The following is a 17,575-nucleotide window of genomic DNA, read 5'->3' as shown; positions in this document are numbered from 1 at the left end:
CCCTACTGCGAGAACACTCAAATCTGTTGCATGAAGAAAAAAATTGTCATGTCTTGGGCTTTTGATCAACCCTCAATGAGTCACCTCAAATTAATTAGTTTTTATGTTATCATCCGTAAGCTGGATCTTTTGGTAGAGAAAGCTTATAAAAAATAATGGTGACTTACCTAGTATTGAAAAACATTTCAATCTTCATTTGTCATAAATGAACAAAATGTTCAGAGAAGAGCTAAACTGTTCAAACCATGTCTACCAAGTAAAAATGTTGATATAGGGTTAAAAATTGAAGACATCATCCCAACGATTTTGGGAATATCTCAATCAAGTGGGCTCGTACTGCACATTGTACAAACTGTGGATCTAAAATAAGCAAAAAAGCTTGTTCAGAATGCAACCATGACAATAAATTGAAACTTAGTTAGAAAAGGGACAAATGTTAAATGTGTTATTTCTTACCAAATGTTAAACTGATTGCCAATTGTTAAAACAATCAAACAGAAATTGGTTCAAATTTTCCATACGCAATGAAAATTGCTTAAAATACCCAATAACATAAGCCCCTTAAAAAATTGTTGAAATTAATAATAAATGACATACAGAGTGTAAGATATGAGTGTATAATAATTTTTTTCGGAGTTGTGTAATATCAACCAAAATACGGCTGATGTAAGCCATTATATAATCACTTTAATGAATGTGTGAATAAGAACCACAAGTCAACACATGACATATTCTTAGCTTTCTTTTTTTTGGAAGGAGAAAACAGAAACAAGACCTAATTATTAAATTCATTCTTGGTTAGATGTACATCTTAAAAATGTCCTAAACATTAAAATTTTTAAATTCACGTTCAACAAATTTTTCTATATAGTAAGCATTTGATGATCTAAAGAAAGATTCAACTTAATAGAAACTAGAATTAGTTTTAGTGAGTCGGATACTTGCTGGGAGAAACAGTTTTGAAGTAGCTATAACAACATTTATCTTTGTAAGAATTTGTTGCGAAAAAAAACGTTGCCACACAATTTTTTTACTCAAGTATATAGAATTTCTTTTTAAGCTTATCAAATTGTGCATCATGAGTCAATGTTGCACAATTTGAGGGGGTAAGGTAAAACTAATGTTGAACAATTTGAGGGGGTAAGGTAAAACTACCGTTACTGAAACATAATTATAAAAATATTTAAAAGCCAACATGCTGTTATACAACAAGCATTTTTTTCTACAAAATTATATTGAAAGCACGCACTCAGGTGAATGTCTGTCATGCAGCCTTATAGAGTTATGAATCATCAGTGCAGTTTTGCAGTTTTTCTGTGAAAGCAACCCTCTGCCCAGTATAGTTTTAAGAAAAGATTAGTTAGATTATAGTAATCTAGTATATTGAGAAGCAGTATTAGCTATAGTAAGAATTTCTGATTTGAAGTTTTGAAAATTTAAGAGCTTACGTCCCATAAAGCTTTCGAAGGCACAATCTCTTGCAATGCAAACTTTTGCCGTTCTATAATTCCAAAAATACCAAAAAGATTTTTCAAATTAAGCGCTATGGAATTGCCGAATCATCAAAGCAGCCACTTGTATTTTCTAACTTCATTAAGGCGACAAAATGTTCATAGCTTGTTCATTGTTTCCTTGGAAAGAGTATAAAACTATAGAAAGAGACATAGCTTGAAGCGAAAAAGCAATTAAACAAAATGCACATCACAAAATATGATAAAAATTATTTGTTCCGAGTATCTCTACATGATGTAGTTATTCATCATGCAGAACGAGATACTTGATGTAACAACACAACAAGAAAACATACCTTTTCCCGTTCTATAAGCACAGATTGCCTCGTTCATTCGCGAAACTACACACAGTTAGGGATCTTCATAAAAGCAACGTCGAACTTAAACATTCTTAAGAATTACTGGTAATGATGCACGCTTAGTATAATTTTGATTTGTTAGTAAAAGTTCCACCCTTAAGTTGGTGAAATTGGTCTGCGCTGAACATTCATGTATTAAAGCATTGGATGTTTTAGCAGAGCATCGCAGCAGCCGATACGCAGGAAAGCAGCACTGAAAACATATAGTTCTAACCGTTTACTTTACTTGTCAAGTATTATGGTATCTCAATTTTTTTTCTTTCAATGGGAGAGAAGTAAATGGAAATATAAATTTTAGCTAATTATTAGAAAACATTTGACATGCAGAGCAACTTATTCTACATGAATATGGAATTATTTGTTTGAATACCAATAAATTATTAGCTGCTATCGCCACGTGATTTTCCTGTAAGTGTCCAGCAAAGTCACATAGTTATTGCAAAAAAGAGTCGCAAATAGGCAAATGGTATTGTACAATGGCATCAGAATCAGAAAGCCAATACATCTTGTTTGTTCCGTCCAAAGATTTGTGAGTATATTTCGAACAATCATAAAGTGGCGCCCAACGTGGGACCGGTAAGTAGGTGTACGACGGCTTTCTGGAACAGCTTCATTCGAAAACAAAAGAAATGTCGAAGGATAATATTAAACGACTTCGCGCCAAACGAGGCGGTTATCGTGGCGTGTGTACAAGGCTTGTAAAAGAAACACTCGAGCTTCTGGATGCCACTGAAGTAGACATCGAACGATGTAATGTCATCCCTGAACAACTTGAGAGTAAGATGAAGATCTTAGACGAAATAAACGACAAATTTATTGGGATATGTGATGTAACGGATATTGAACAAGAAATGGAAGAAGCAGCCGCCGTCTCGGATAAAATTCTATGCACTAGACGTAAAATCGAAGCAGCAAGAAAACCGGAGATTTGTCAAGAAAGTATAAAAAGAAGGCAAAGTCCTACACCACAAGTCGAACAGATTCCTTTAGTGGTAAAAACAGAAAGCACGAGTAACACAATGATAAGCAACGATTAGCATAACCCGAACACGAATGCGGTTAATACGATCACGAATGCGGTCAATACGAACACGAATGCGGTCAATACGAACACGAATGTGGTCTATACGAACACGAATGCTAGTGATACGATTACGAATGAAGTGATTAATAAGAATTCTACGACTTTGAATGCCCCTATAAGAACAATATCAGTGATAATGTTGCCAAAGCTTCCCAAGCTTCAATTGCCAAAATTCAGTGGAAAGATCACAGAATGTAACGCCTTTTGGGACTTATACAATGCTACGATTCACAGCAACGAGATTATGTCTAAGGCAAACAATTACCTATTCTTATTACTTGAAGGTAGTGCAGCACGTTGGATAAAGGGACTTACCTTAGCATCAGCAAATTATGACGCAGCAATTGCGATTCTGCAAGATATATTTTCTCGAACCCTACAGGTCATTGCTGCACATATGGAGCAATGAGATATGTTTTCGATCAAATAAGTGTTCAAGTGCGAGGACTTGATTCGCTTGGGGTATCTGCAAACCAGTACGACAGTCTGCTAATACCAATTATTATGTCCAAACTACCGAGTGAAATAAGATTGCAGGTAACACGAAAAGCTACTAGTGATGTTTGGCAAATTGATAAGTTGCTCAAAACCATAAAGTTTGAAGTTGAGGCACGTGAAATGAGCGAGTCATCGCGTACGATTGCAAAACACCAGAACAAAGATAAGCCCAACAAGCCATCGACAGCTGGAACATTTGTAGTAACAAAAAATGATAAAGACGGTGCTTGTAGCTTCAAGATTAAATGCGTATACTGTCAAGGATCACATTATTCAGCATCTTGTGAAGAGGTAAAGGGAAGGGAAGCCCGAGTTAAAATTCTAAGGGACTCCAACCGTTGCTTTTTTGTCTAAATAAGAGACACCAAGCAAGCAAGTGTATCGCCACAAGAAAATGTCGACATTGTTACGGGAGAGGTCAGGTGTGACCTCTCCAACCACAACAGCTGTCACACGAACTGTCAAGGGAAGTGTTCTTTTGCAGACGGCCAGAGCTCTCGTATCGAATGGATCAAAATCGGTTTCAGTACAAATTCATTTTGACACTGGAAGCCAAAGGTCTTACATTCGAAGGTCACTTCAAGGCCGGTTAAGGTTAAATTCAATTGGTAAGGAGACACTTCCATTAAATACCTTTGGCCAAAGCAAGAGTAAACGAGTAAGCTACGAAGTGTTCAAGGTGAGCATTGCAAACAAGAGTGGAGGTGAGGTACAATATGTGCACCACTTCCTACAAGGATAAATATAGACGAATATCCACATCTCCATGGTTTAGAACTTGCATACTTTGATACTTCTGATGACAATATCTGTGATTCAATCGATATCTTGATAGGAGCTGATCATTATTGTGACGTAGTCACGAGAGATGTTGTACGAGGAGAAAATAGTCCAACAGCGATGAGCAGCAAATTGGGATGGCTTTTGTCTGGATGGTGATCACAAAAATCAGACGGACATACTATGAACAGCATCATTTTAGCAGCCGATTGCCTTGATAATTCTACTGTCGTAACCGATGAGTGATTAATATCATTGAAGTGTTTCTGGGAATTTGAGAGCGTTGGCATTGACTCCTTTGACTCAGAGAACTCACCCGAGGAACAAGATTTTGTGCGAAATATTCGATTTACTGGAACACGCTACGAAGTTGGTCTGCCATGGAAAAATGATCATGCGCAAATTGATGACGATTAAGAACTCTGTCATAATAAATTGAGATCATTGCATCAAAAACTGCTAAAGGATCCACAAAATTTTGATAAATGTAATAATGGTATTTCTGAACAATTGGCAGCAGGAATAGTCGAAAGGGTTCAGGCATCTGATAAGGATCGTTGTAAAATTCACTATCTTCCCCATCATTGTGTCATACGAAAGGATAAGATTACTACGAAGCTACGCGTTGTATATGATGGATCTGCTACGACGAACTTGCGTAACTTTTCACTAAACGATTGCTTACTGACCGGGCCGAATCTCATTCCACAAATCTTTGATTTGCTCGTCAAATTTCGACAAAACAAGATTGGGCTAGTTGCTGACATTGAGAAAGCATTCTTAATTATTGTAATTGATAAGGAAGGTAGAGACGTGCTTCGTTTTTTTCTGGGTAAGGGATGCTAGGGATCTTCATTCAGAAGTATTTAAGCTTAGGTTTTGTCGATTGGTTTTTGGTATACGACCTTTGCCAGCAATTCTAAGAAACTCAGTCAATAAAGGATATAACAACTCGACTGCAGCACAATATATATATATACGTTAATTATTTCAGCTTGGACTGAGAGGTCCAAACTAAAAACATATTTTTTAAGTACGAACAGATATAAACGGTAAATAACATTATTTTTTAAAAAAAAGCAATTCACTTTGTGAAATGGCCGATATGTGGCTTGTTTATACTGAAATGGGATTGTTTTAATTAATTAAATTAAATTAATTAAAACAACTAATTGATTAAAACAATTAATTTGTTCTGCATAGTAAAGCCATTCTCGCTATGATAACTTCCATCTGGGAACATTTTGCCTTTTCCTTGAAAAATTTATATGGCTTCTAAATCAGTTTTTAACAATTAAAATTTTACTTTGTGTGAAATATATGGCCAAAGAATATCACTTTTGGACCACGGTCAAGATATACTGCAAAAAGCTGCTAGCTTCCACAGCAAATTGGATTGCGGGAAGTTAAAAAATATCACTTTGCATGCATGAAAATCAAAGAGCTAGCTATAGTTGCACAAGCCAATAATAATTTTATTGCTTCTGCGCATTAATTTACACTTTAACTTGTAAATAGTTAAGTTAAACTTAGAGAAACGGAGAGAGGTTAGGAAGAACTTTGTAAAGAAATACAGAAGTACGGGGGGAAGTTTGTTTCTATTTAGGTTTATTTACTCGGAACAGTTCGCGTGGTAAGGTCATGAAGTTTAATATATAGTTAATTACCGACGCTGCAAGGGCAAACTGGCAGTTTGGTAAAATTTATATTCAGTTCACATGCTCAAAGGGTGATTCGCGTGCACAGAATGTGGTATCATAGGTACTGCGCAAACATTACCAAATCATTCTGGAGTTGGCCGTAGTCATGTGAAGTTTCACAAAACTTTCAACCTCCCCCCCCTTTCTCACCGTTGACGGTGCATTTTATCACCTCACCCCACCATTTCTTTTCTATCCATAAAAACTTTATTTGTAAAGTATTTTGTTTGAATTGTGTAAAACGTTTCCTGGAATTTACTTTGTATTTGTACTTTTATGTTATTAAACTGGCATGTGCTTTGACACATTGTCAATCTTTTTCAAAGAAGAGTCCTTATATTAATTCAAAGAAAACAGAGCTCATCGGCCTCAAAACCTCCTCTAGATCCCGATTTAAGTCTAAGCAATTAAAAATATATTGGTAGTTTATAGCTATCCAGAGCTACGGAGGCTTCACAAATTGATTCAAGAGGAAAAAAGTCACTTTTGTCACAGTGTTATGATAACGTGGAGACGTTGTCTGCTTAAATAACCAAAATTTGATGTTTAAGTTTGTGTGAATAAGACATTATTTAATACATAAACACACATAAAGAGCAGAATGATCTTGCAGGTGTCAAAACTAATCATATCACACTTTACTTGTTTGTAATTACATTTGAATACATTTTAAAACAGATGCATTGTTTACAAAAATCTCAAGAAAACTGAGAAATATGTTGCTTATAATTGCTCTCAGAATCATTGATTAAAGAAGCGCTTGTTCACGTGTTTATTCGGTTTAGAATTTAAGATGCTTTGATTCATTATGACATCTTATTAGCTACCCTTCAATATTATAATGACGTATTCCAAGATGAAAAATAATTTCTGAACAATGGGGAAGTTTGTTCAACGAAGCATAATAGAAATTATGTTCTGGATTTGATAATTGTAAAAGCCGGGAAAACTGTTGTATTGCGCAAATAATGTTAATAGTATCTCGAATCATTTAAAGTTATATCTAGTTATACATACTTTTTTAGTGGCTTTCCCAATATGTTGCTTAAGTGGAATGTATGATTGGTCTTTGTGTCACAGGGACGACTCTCACTTAACACTGATGGTGGAGGCGTCACTATTTCTTGAATTATAAAAAGTTCTTGCCGAACAAAACATTGCGTCGATTACTCAATGCAACAGCGTAACTCATAAATGCAATTCGATCATCGTGTTGATAAATGAAATTAAAAATAACTGCAATACTCTTTCTAGAGAGACCTGTACATGCATGTTATTGGAACAATTCAAACGTTGAAACCTAAATATACATTAGATTTGAAATATGTATTAGAACAGAGATATAGATTAGAGATATATTTACACATATATACTTTTATAAAGGCTTCCCCAATATGGTGCTGAAGTGAAATATGTTTATTTGTCTTTGAGTAACAGAAAAGATTCAAATATGTTAAGCAACACTGATTGTGGTAGCGTAACTACCTTTTGTGTTATAAAAAGTTCTTGCCGAACGGGCATTGTGTCGATAACTCGATGCAACGGCGTAACTCATTGTTGCAGCTAAGCAGAACTCAAAAATTCTCAAAAATATGTTTACGAAGAGCCATGTCCAGGGATCTGGAAAAAATGCTTCGCCACTGACAGATCTAATCATTAGAACTATTGTGTAAATGTAGAACAGAGCAGAGAGCACACCAAATACGGCAGTCAAGAGGGTAATCCTTAAGATTTTGTTCCTTGCCGTTAGATTATTTGGTGTTACGCGCTGGTGAGCTTTGGAGTCGTCAAATTGATGAAGCGATTTCTGAATTGTTCTCTCTTTTTTTACCACACGCCTTCCACTGATGAGTAAGCAAAGAGCGGTGGCTAAACATCCAACAAAGTAATAAAGGGCACAAAAACCAAAACTTCCACGCCTTTGACATATCTTGTGAGAAATTCGACGGTAATTACCGCAAGAAAATGCAGAACAAGAATTATAGTGACCACTCTACTTCCAATTGGATTTTTCTTCATAACCTGAACTTTGCTGAGTAACATAAAAATCTTGTACATAAATGTGAACCCAGAAAAAAGACAAGGATAGCCAAGGGCAAACAGCAAGCGAGGCACAATGTACGGAACGCGTTTTGGTGTGTTGCTCATGATATCGTAAGGCGAAATACTTAAAGACAGCGTTCTGGTCAATCCGAGTAATATAACAAGAACTTGTACAATACTGATGTAGTTCTTCCTCGTCGTGCTCTTCAGGCGGAATGTCTTGTACAACTGATAGCCATTATACAATGCTAAAAGACTAAAACATACTGAAAACGTTATCCAGTGAACTTTGAACAAAATCCACCACACATCGCCGACGGAGTCGAGATCGATTCTTGGCTCTGCATTGGGGTAGGGTACATCATCGTCTATTTCACCTGAACTATTACCGTCAAAGTGACTCTTCGGATAAACCATTTTATCATTCGTCAAAAACTTGCCGGTTCTCATCAACTATCATTCCAAAACAGCTGGTCACAAGAATGCAGCGTCAAATTTTCGGCGTTCCATGTTATGTCGCAAATGCAGGCAAAAGCGAATTTAATAACACCGACATGGAATTACAATTTGAAAAAAATTTTCACCTCCCATTGAGTTGCATTATTGCAACGGTATGCATCTTTGTCGAATTCGCTTTTATATCTGACGAAAACGGAAAAACTAGACAATATAACGACCAATTTATTACAAACACAGAAGTACAAAGAGCTCTTGTATTACGAAAGTGTCAAGAGATCAGTCTTTATGAGACTAGAGACTTCATTTGGTATTTACTGTAAGAATAACAATTACAACGTTACCGACAAACTACATCGACGCCTTAATATTGAAAGAGCCTGTTAAATGCTAATGGTAATAAAGAAAGAAGATTGCTTGTGTCTGAAACAGCTTCTCTTGTCACCAAACAAATAAACGTTGTGACGCGCATGGGGAGAGTTAAGTGGGTTGGACATTCTCTTTAAAAAATGGACAATAGTCGGAACAAAATGTTTTTTATAAAGTCAAATGTTGTATAGACGCAAGTTAAGATGATTTTTTCAGACAGACGCAATAATCCTTTGCGCAGTTTCGAGAGTTTGTTTGCAACGTTATTGACTTGCTTAGATTTAACTACAAGCGTAGATGTTTTAATTAAAACGATATCATAAACACACTAAAAATGTTCAAGTTAACGTTACAATAAGACAAATTTTTAAATCAACGAATTCATTCTGCGTGGTTTGATTAAATAAAGAAAAAAGCATTATCTTTGCTAATAAAAGTGAAAAAGCACTCTTTTTAAAAGGGGGAAATAACATTGCCTACAATACGTATGTGTCGTTAGCATAAGTTATGACATAACTGTAGCAGATGTTGGCCAGACATATTTCTCCCACTCAGAAAATATTTTTTATTTTTCACTCACAAATACCAATTTCGTTCCATCATACATAAATCTAAATACTTGGACATAGAAAACTTGATATTGGGAATCGAGTAAAATTTACGAGGCACGACTAAACTTCTCGATTGATTCGCTACCGTGAATCACGTGTATCGTTACTAACAGCCATATTGATTGTTTCAACGACCGAGACCGGAGTTGATCGTTGAAATAAGTATATTTTTACATAGGCATACATCGAAGTATAAAACTAACAAAAATTGTTTGCATTCTAATTCAAACCTTTACAAAAAATTCTTTATATATAGCATATACGCTTTGCACAGACAGACATTTGCATGTTATATAACTAAACGCGCTGCGGAAGGAAAATCATCAGCTAGACAAGATGTTATGTGTCCTTATCAAGAAATATTGCACAACTTTATTAAATAATCCTACGCAAGAAGACATGTTTTTATTGAGTTTTCTTATCAGAGAGGTTGGGGGTTAAGCAATTTTTTTCGGCAAACGAAATTTAGATCAATAAAAGTTCCAATTGTGATACCATTGCAAATGTAATAGAATTGCATGAGAGCACACAAGATAAGTAACACAAAATGCCGTATCAAATTTGTGCTTTAAAAACTACTACAATCAAACAATAAAAATATAAAGTTATTTAGGTCTTTTTTTGAAATGCTATGAATGATAAATGATTAACTATTATAATAACAATAGATCTTGTGTATCCAATCACAACGCGCGTTTTTTATCGAGATGCAAATAAATGAAATTTGACTGGTGAACGATATTAATTGTGGCATGAAAATCTTATGGAAGAAAATAAAGAAACGAAAATATTTTACGTAATGTTTTGCACGCAATTCGAGAAATAGTCTTGCAGCAATATAGTTTTTATCTGGACATTTCGTGCGAATTCGACTGAGCCCCGGATCGGCTAAATGAATCAGCAACTTTGTTGACAGACATTTTAGTTTAGCCATGATCGAGTTTATTTTTTTCCGCATAAAAATCATCATAAGTAGAAATACAACAGATTTTGCTTTCCATGCAATGTACAGCTATCAAAGAAACTCATTTACAATTAGTTCTCTATAGTTGTGACGTCTTGGCCGTCATTAGGTCTTATGTGTCGCTATACTCGCTTTGAATTGTTTCCATACGTTCCTAATGAGCTCATTTAAAGTGATTGTTTCTCCACAAACGACATTTTTGCGCAATTTAGTTGGCAATGAAATCGATTTTTATGTTGCTTGTCTGGTAATAACTGATGAACTTGTTTTTGCGGAGCAGGTGCAGCAGAGACAACAAAGTTTTCCGTTTCAATACCGAATACTATGAAGCGCATGAACAGGCTCCGATGGCGAGCATGTTTACTTATTCTTGCAAATGCATTTAAAATATAAACCACAATCGCATATGGCAAATGTAACAAGTCGAAGTTTTATATATTACCATGCAAGACTGCTTAGGATGATGGGATTTCAGAGTGAATACGATTTCAGGGAATCGATATTTTCTTCTCAAAACATTTGACGTTTTCTACGTCTACAATAATGAAAAGAACTAATAAGCCAGACCATAAGCTCTTTCTCAGTGTTAATTTTTATTAACACCTAGAGCTCGAGCATCGTCCTACGCTGCCGACTGCGCATGCCCTTACCACAAACGACTAGTGTATGTGTCATTAGTATTTCCGAGGTTATCATTGTGTTTTAAAACGAGCTGTGTAGTTGAACAATATAGTTAAATTTATAACAAGTGAAAGTAATTAAACAAATAAATATATAAACATCACTTACATGTGCTCTTCACAGCAAGCAGCTAATCACTCCCGCTACGCTGATATAAAATCGAGCGCGTACCTAATGAAAAAATTCAGCTGCACAATTGAGAAGATTCTGTGCATTATTATAGCAATATTTTCCATAAAATGACGAACGAGGTAATGAAAAATGAAACGGAGACAAGCCCCGAACACGAACCGGAACCGAACTACGAGCCAAATCCCGAACTGGCAGCACCAGAAACGACAGCGGACAATGGCGTATTTGTAGAGCCGCAAGTCGACTTGGCTTCAGTGAGCGGGATTTGGAAGATTGCATTTAAAACACACTGGATATTTTTTTCCACTTGCTTTGGCGCTCTGTTTCTTTACAACGCGTACCAGTTATACAAGGTATATCGAATGAGGAACATGCCAAATCGACGCTACGCAGCAACAGTTCAAATTCTCGTGAACGTTCTTGCATTAACTAGGTTATTAGCTTTGAGCATTGCGCCTTACGAGCTCGTAAACAATCCACCAGAGCGCATTCCAGTCGTCGTTACTCGGCTACTGTTTTCATTTGGATACCCATGCCTTTTTTCTGGCTTTGTTTTTGTCCACAAGATTTTCATGCTTCTCAGCAAATTCCAGGTGATGGCGACGAATGCTATTGGCATTAAACTAATAGCACTCGTTCTTGCTGTCCATTATGTTGCTGTTGTAGCTTCGGAGTTAGCGACCACCTACATGAAAGGCGCAAGGTTTTTGCTAGTATTTTGTGCACTTTACTATATGATTGGCTGTTTGGGAATATCCGCAAGCTTGTTGTTCAGTGGAAGAAGAGTCGTGCAAAAAATGCTAAAGATCGAAGCAAATCTTGTCAAGTTTCAAAACAACAACAACACGGAAGTGATGGATAAAACAAATCAGAAACGAGCTAATGCAAGTGCGAAAGTCATTCGAATCACACTTCTTGCCGCAGTTTTCGGCGTTTTATGTGCACTCCTCTACATTTATACACTGCTTGTGATAATTCGTGGTTTATCCAACAAGAGCTTCGCACCCAATGCCTGGACCTGGTTAGTTGTGAATACTTTTCTGAGGTTGTTCGAATTATGTTTGGCAGCAACGATGAGTTACGCCGTTGGGTCGATTTATCAACGAAGTAGTCTGAACAGGGTACAGCCTTCTCAAAACAGCAAAGGGTCACGAACTGGACACACATTATAAAAACTATAATTTAAGACTACTACAGTGTATATATGTCATATTCTATTAAGCTCTATAAATCTAATAAAAGTCCTTGCTTCGCCAGTTTAAGCAGCAGTTATATATATTGCAGTGCAACGCTACACCAAATGCCGTTGTCACAATGATAGAACGACAACAGCGTTATGAAAACATAAAATGTGCCAGTAAACTAAAAGCAACTTATTGTCTCTGAGATATGAAAATCAAAAAGCAATTGCATCCTTATATTCTTATTTTATTTACAACTTTATAACCACATATAGAATGTTAAAGCTACATACTACCCATACATTGCTTGTAAGGATGAGGTACAAATATTCAAGATGAATAGTTTTTTTGAATGCGACTTTTTCTAGCAGAAATCCATGATACTAATGAATGTCGTCATCAAATGAATGTCATACTCGTCATCAAATGAATGTCACTTTTCCGCAATTGTTTTCGTGTAAAAAAAAGGTTAATTAGTAGTAGTAGTTTCGTATGGTAGTCACACCTCCATGTGTGTGTCATCAAGCCAGCTTGCGAAGTCATAATAATAATAATTGTAATAATAGTAATAATAATTGCCATAATAATAATAATAATAATAATAATAATAATAATAATATTTGTAATAATTGTCATAATAGTATTAATTGTTGATGGAATCATTCTTTGATATCTCCTCTTGATTATTACTGAACGGAAAAATTGAGAAAATAAAAGATGTTTACTGTGTTTGCCCATGCCTATGAAAACCAAAGAGACCTTTGGAAGAACTCAAGAACAGATCAGTGCATACCCGAGACCGAAGATCGATAGGTTATAGGGCATCTTGTATTGTACATTGCTAATAATTTCATTACATTTTGTGACTATAGTTTATATGCATCTTGTTTTGTACATTGCTAATAATTTCATTACATTGTGTGACTATAGTTTATATGCATAAGCCTGCGCAAACACAGTAAACACTTATTTCTCATATGAAACAACACTAATGCAAAACAGATAAAATGAAGACAAACGTTTTATTTTTTCTCTAACATGCATTCATAATTGATTTGCAAACTCTCTTCGATTGATTTAATTGATTGCATAAACTCAGATCGGTTTGCATCAGAGTTCGCAAAGGCCAATGCATACTTAGCAATAGATCAATCGTGCTCGAGTTGTACTGCTGTTATTTTAAAATATTCTGATAATGAGTGCGAAAGCCCAGTGATTGGAATTGAAAGAGCCATCAAATTCATTGATATATTAAGGGGCTGTGTTTTAACAATTTCAGGGCAGGTTGAGTTTTTACCACGCTGAATTTTTTCCACACATAAACGATCTCTTTCACACATTCTACTCATGCACTGCATGACGAAATATGTTTTGATGGATGCTCCTTTATAAAAGCAATTTAATGCTTTGTTTTACGTTGTTTTCTTGATTGATGGGGCAAAAATTTAAAACAGGGTAAAGTTTATAGCTACAATGTTCGCGTGATGGCCTGAGTTCATGGGTGACTTGTTTTGTGCTAATTGAAAGCTCACAACACAGTGATAAATTTTGATGAAAAATTGGTGCTTCAGCTTCGGAGGTTGTTGTAAGATAACTCATGGTTATCTGTTTATAACCACGGTTGTCTTTGAATAACCATGAATATGTTCTATTCCTTTATAATTTTCCGGTAGTTTTCATGAGAAACCAAAAACAACTTAAAGGAATGCCCTCATCGTGTGGAATGTACTCAAAGAAGCCATTTAATCCGCCATACAAATGCCATCGTGCGATCGCAATCATGCATAACAAAAACAATGTCGTCTCTTACACAATTACCATGTTTATCATTTTACGTGGTGCAGGAGCTTAAATATCGTGTGACTTTTATTCATTACATTATTTGTTCGTTGTTATCACAATTTAAATGCATTTAAGCCAAGTGTTTTGACCTATAAGAATCTATTTTTTGTGGAAGGCCATATTTTGTAAACTGTGCAAAGTAAACATCACCACTCATTTCGCTTGTTCTAAATGAGTGTTGGCCAGAGCTCTAAAAGATAGAATGCGGGATTTAGCCATCTCAGGTTGCTATCTCAACTACCTAGTGGATGATAGTAATGGATACTATAGATACTGGCAAAACGTTGTGGTGATTAAGGTAATTTTTGTGATTGTTTTAACTCTTCGCCATTTCTTTATTTCTCACTTAAAAATTTGCAATACAATAAAAAATTGAAATCCTTATTAATCATAAGCAATATACCACGCTATTATGAAAAGCTTACGCGAGAGCAAGTTGTCATTCTCGAAAGTCATTTTGAATAAGGCATGAAATCAACAACATGCTCACAAATGATGGAAAGGAAAGAGCTGCTATGGAAACCTTGGTGCATGTCGAGAGTATAAAGGTGTAGTAACTTTTATAAGATCCGTTATATTATGTGGAAATAGTTGCTACAGTTTCGGCTCTTTCATTAAGTAATTTTTCTAGTCATAATTTCACAATGTTATGAACCAAAACCATATAATAGCACAAACTAGGCGATGCTCTTTGCAGCTCTAGATGATGCTATAATTTATAGCCCATTTTACAATGAATGATAAATAGTTGTGTGTAAAATTGTTCGCTGCAATCAGTTTACTGCTTGTGCCCAGATGTGTTAACGTATATGTTGTACTAAGAAATAATTCATAGCACGATACTTTGTACTTGATAGAGCAAGTCCAACGTTTTCGCCATGGGCTTATTACAGCTAAGGGACATCTTCATTTAGTATCAAAAGAAAATGTCGGGTCACTCCATACGATTTACTTCATGTTACATAGCAACATATTCTTGTTCCTCGTGATGTGTGCAACGTTACATTCCGTGCCGTCTTCTCTCCGCAAAGGGAAAGGAGGAAAAATGGGGAGTGAAGGGTGTAAGTCTCTAAAATACCACGTTTTACACTCAACCTTCTAATAAGCTGAAAATACACAGTATACGAAACAATGTTATATGTTAACGACTGCCAAAGAGTTTTCTAAAAAGACACAAAAATTGCTTTTTTTATGCATGTATACCTATTGGAATTTGGAATTTAGCATGCTTTTCTTAAATCAAAAAAATCTACTTTACGACTTCACAAAATGAATCTGCATTTTTTCAATACCAACAAAAAGCGTCGATGAACCTTCAAGAATGAACACCACAGTGGCATCTTTCTCTCGGGAGTTTTTTTATGGGTTTGAAAATTAATACGATTGAACGCTAATATTGGGTATGCAAAAGGCACTTAGCTGTTCAAGTCACTTATTGTTTGTAGTTGTTTTATGAAAAAAAGTGTTTGTTTCTATTACGAGTACATTTTTAAATCTGTGCCATATTTCTCTCCATTCGGTAACGCATTTTTGGCTACATGGTCGATGCGGGTGATGCATTTATCAATCACAACATCCAACGTTCATATGATCACGACACGTTAGATCCCACCGATATGATGGTATCAACATTTAATTTGTACAAGCTTTTTTCTTAATGCACTTAGCTCATATTCAGTTTCTTTAACATTCTCAGGAGACTATTGATGACACTGCATTATGGATATCCATAGGCATTCCTTCACGGGAATATCACATAATTGCATATCTCTTTTGCCAGTACATTCTTCAGAATCGTTATTCTAAATAATCGCTTGTAGCTAGCACAGTGTGTGCTATGATTGCGTGTCTAGGCATCGTTGTTATAAATGGAAGACAACAGTACATTAGATCACAAATTGTCGCTGCTAGGAAGCATTTGACATGTGTTTGGTTTTGTTGATTTTATAATAACTTGTTTTGCGAGTACCTTTGAGAGGAAATTGTCCGAAAGAGACTGTAGACTAATTCTTTTCAACGATTGAATCGATTTAGAATTTTCTGCCACAATTTATCCCGCATTCAGTATCAATTGGTTTGCATTTTATTACAACTTACAACCTTCATATCAACCTTTATCTTTGATTTCAAGACTTGATAGCAGTAATGTTGGCTTTTTAGTTTGCCTATCATTCATAAATAAGGAATGGCGTTCCCTGTTAGCGCATCCTCAATCACAAATCAATATAATAATATCTTGCAAAATGACATAAATTGAATGCAAAATCGGAAAATTAAAGTCTTAACAATGACAGTACATCAACATTAAAGACAATCCTTAGCAATAACCCATACTGCTAGACTGCCAACGCACATTTTTTGTTGTCGAGGCCTTCTCAAACCTTTCTAGTTGAGCATTTGATGATTTCAATGCTCTCATCTGGTAACTCTAAGTTGATGAACTCCAAGCAAATCTATGTAACAATGCTTATAATGCACCTCGAAATTCGTTCAGGGGAGAAGCAAACTTCAAACAAAAATTTTTTCACTATTGTGTATTTTCTTAAATGTGTTTATGCCATCTAAAGGACACCATCAACTCGAATCGAAGGAAAACATCGCTGCACTTATGACAAATTATGTCATTTTTGTCATGGCAACATATTCATTCGCATCGTGATGTGCACGACATTAGTTACATCCCTGTCCCGTCTTCTCTCCGCGAAAGGAAAGGAAAGAGAGAAAATGTGGAGTGCAGTTGTGCAGTTTGCGTGAAAGTCTCTACGATACCACATCTTACACTCCACCTTGTAATGAGTTGAAAATATAAAGTCTACTTTATATGTTAATGACAGCCAAAGAGTCTTCTGAAGAAAACATAAAAACTGCATTTTGTAGCCTATTGAACTATGGAGCAATAGCATGCTATTCGTAAATCTTAAAGTCTACTCTCGAATCCATGTTCTGAATCTGCGTTTTTTTTTATACCAACAAAAAGCATCAGCCCTAGTGAATGAACATCACGACGGGATCTTTGAAGAACTTGAGAATATTGGATGTGCAAAAAGCACTTAGCTATTTAACTCTCTAAAGTGGATCTTGTTTTATTTTTATTGTTTTATTATTATTATTTGTTTTGTACAGAAAAGAAGTGTTTGATAGTAAATACTACCTAAATACACGAGTTTATTCAAAACAATGAAACCACTTCAAATGAAGATATTACATGGCTAATGAGTCAACGATACATAGAATAAACCAGCAAAGCAGACGTCGATCAATAAAACGAACATTAAGAATCCAGATGTGTCGTGTGCTAATGAAATTACTATGGAGTTTCAAAAACGCTAACCTAAACAATTTCCAGAACACGAGATTTTTATAT

The 17,575-nt window shown here is 35.5% G+C and overlaps 2 protein-coding genes across 2 annotated transcripts; one reads left to right on the top strand and one right to left on the bottom strand.

Annotated features, from left to right (window-relative positions):
- Nucleotides 1-7,801: 7,801 nt before the first annotated feature.
- On the bottom strand, nt 7,802-8,477 carry LOC124439441. Its single transcript, XM_046989667.1, has one exon. The coding sequence runs from the start codon at nt 8,423-8,425 to the stop codon at nt 7,802-7,804; it is 624 nt and encodes a 207-aa protein (XP_046845623.1). The 5' UTR covers nt 8,426-8,477.
- A 2,818-nt stretch (nt 8,478-11,295) lies between these two features.
- Nucleotides 11,296-12,450, top strand: LOC124439440. Its single transcript, XM_046989665.1, has one exon. It carries the CDS (start codon nt 11,296-11,298, stop codon nt 12,358-12,360), a length of 1,065 nt encoding a protein of 354 aa, XP_046845621.1. The 3' UTR covers nt 12,361-12,450.
- The last annotated feature ends 5,125 nt before the right edge of the window (nt 12,451-17,575 follow it).

Source organism: Xenia sp. Carnegie-2017, unplaced genomic scaffold (assembly GCF_021976095.1).
Source record: "Xenia sp. Carnegie-2017 unplaced genomic scaffold, XeniaSp_v1 HiC_scaffold_19, whole genome shotgun sequence".
In the NCBI taxonomy this organism is placed as follows: Eukaryota; Metazoa; Cnidaria; class Anthozoa; order Malacalcyonacea; family Xeniidae; genus Xenia; species Xenia sp. Carnegie-2017.
Note: the sequence above shows the minus strand (reverse complement) of the source record. Positions and strands in the feature narration are given on the sequence as shown.

Coding starts and splice junctions, on each gene's coding strand:
- LOC124439441 (XM_046989667.1), bottom strand. CDS start 8,425: ATGAGAACCGGCAAGTTTTTGACGAATGATAAAATGGTTTATCCGAAG.
- LOC124439440 (XM_046989665.1), top strand. CDS start 11,296: ATGACGAACGAGGTAATGAAAAATGAAACGGAGACAAGCCCCGAACAC.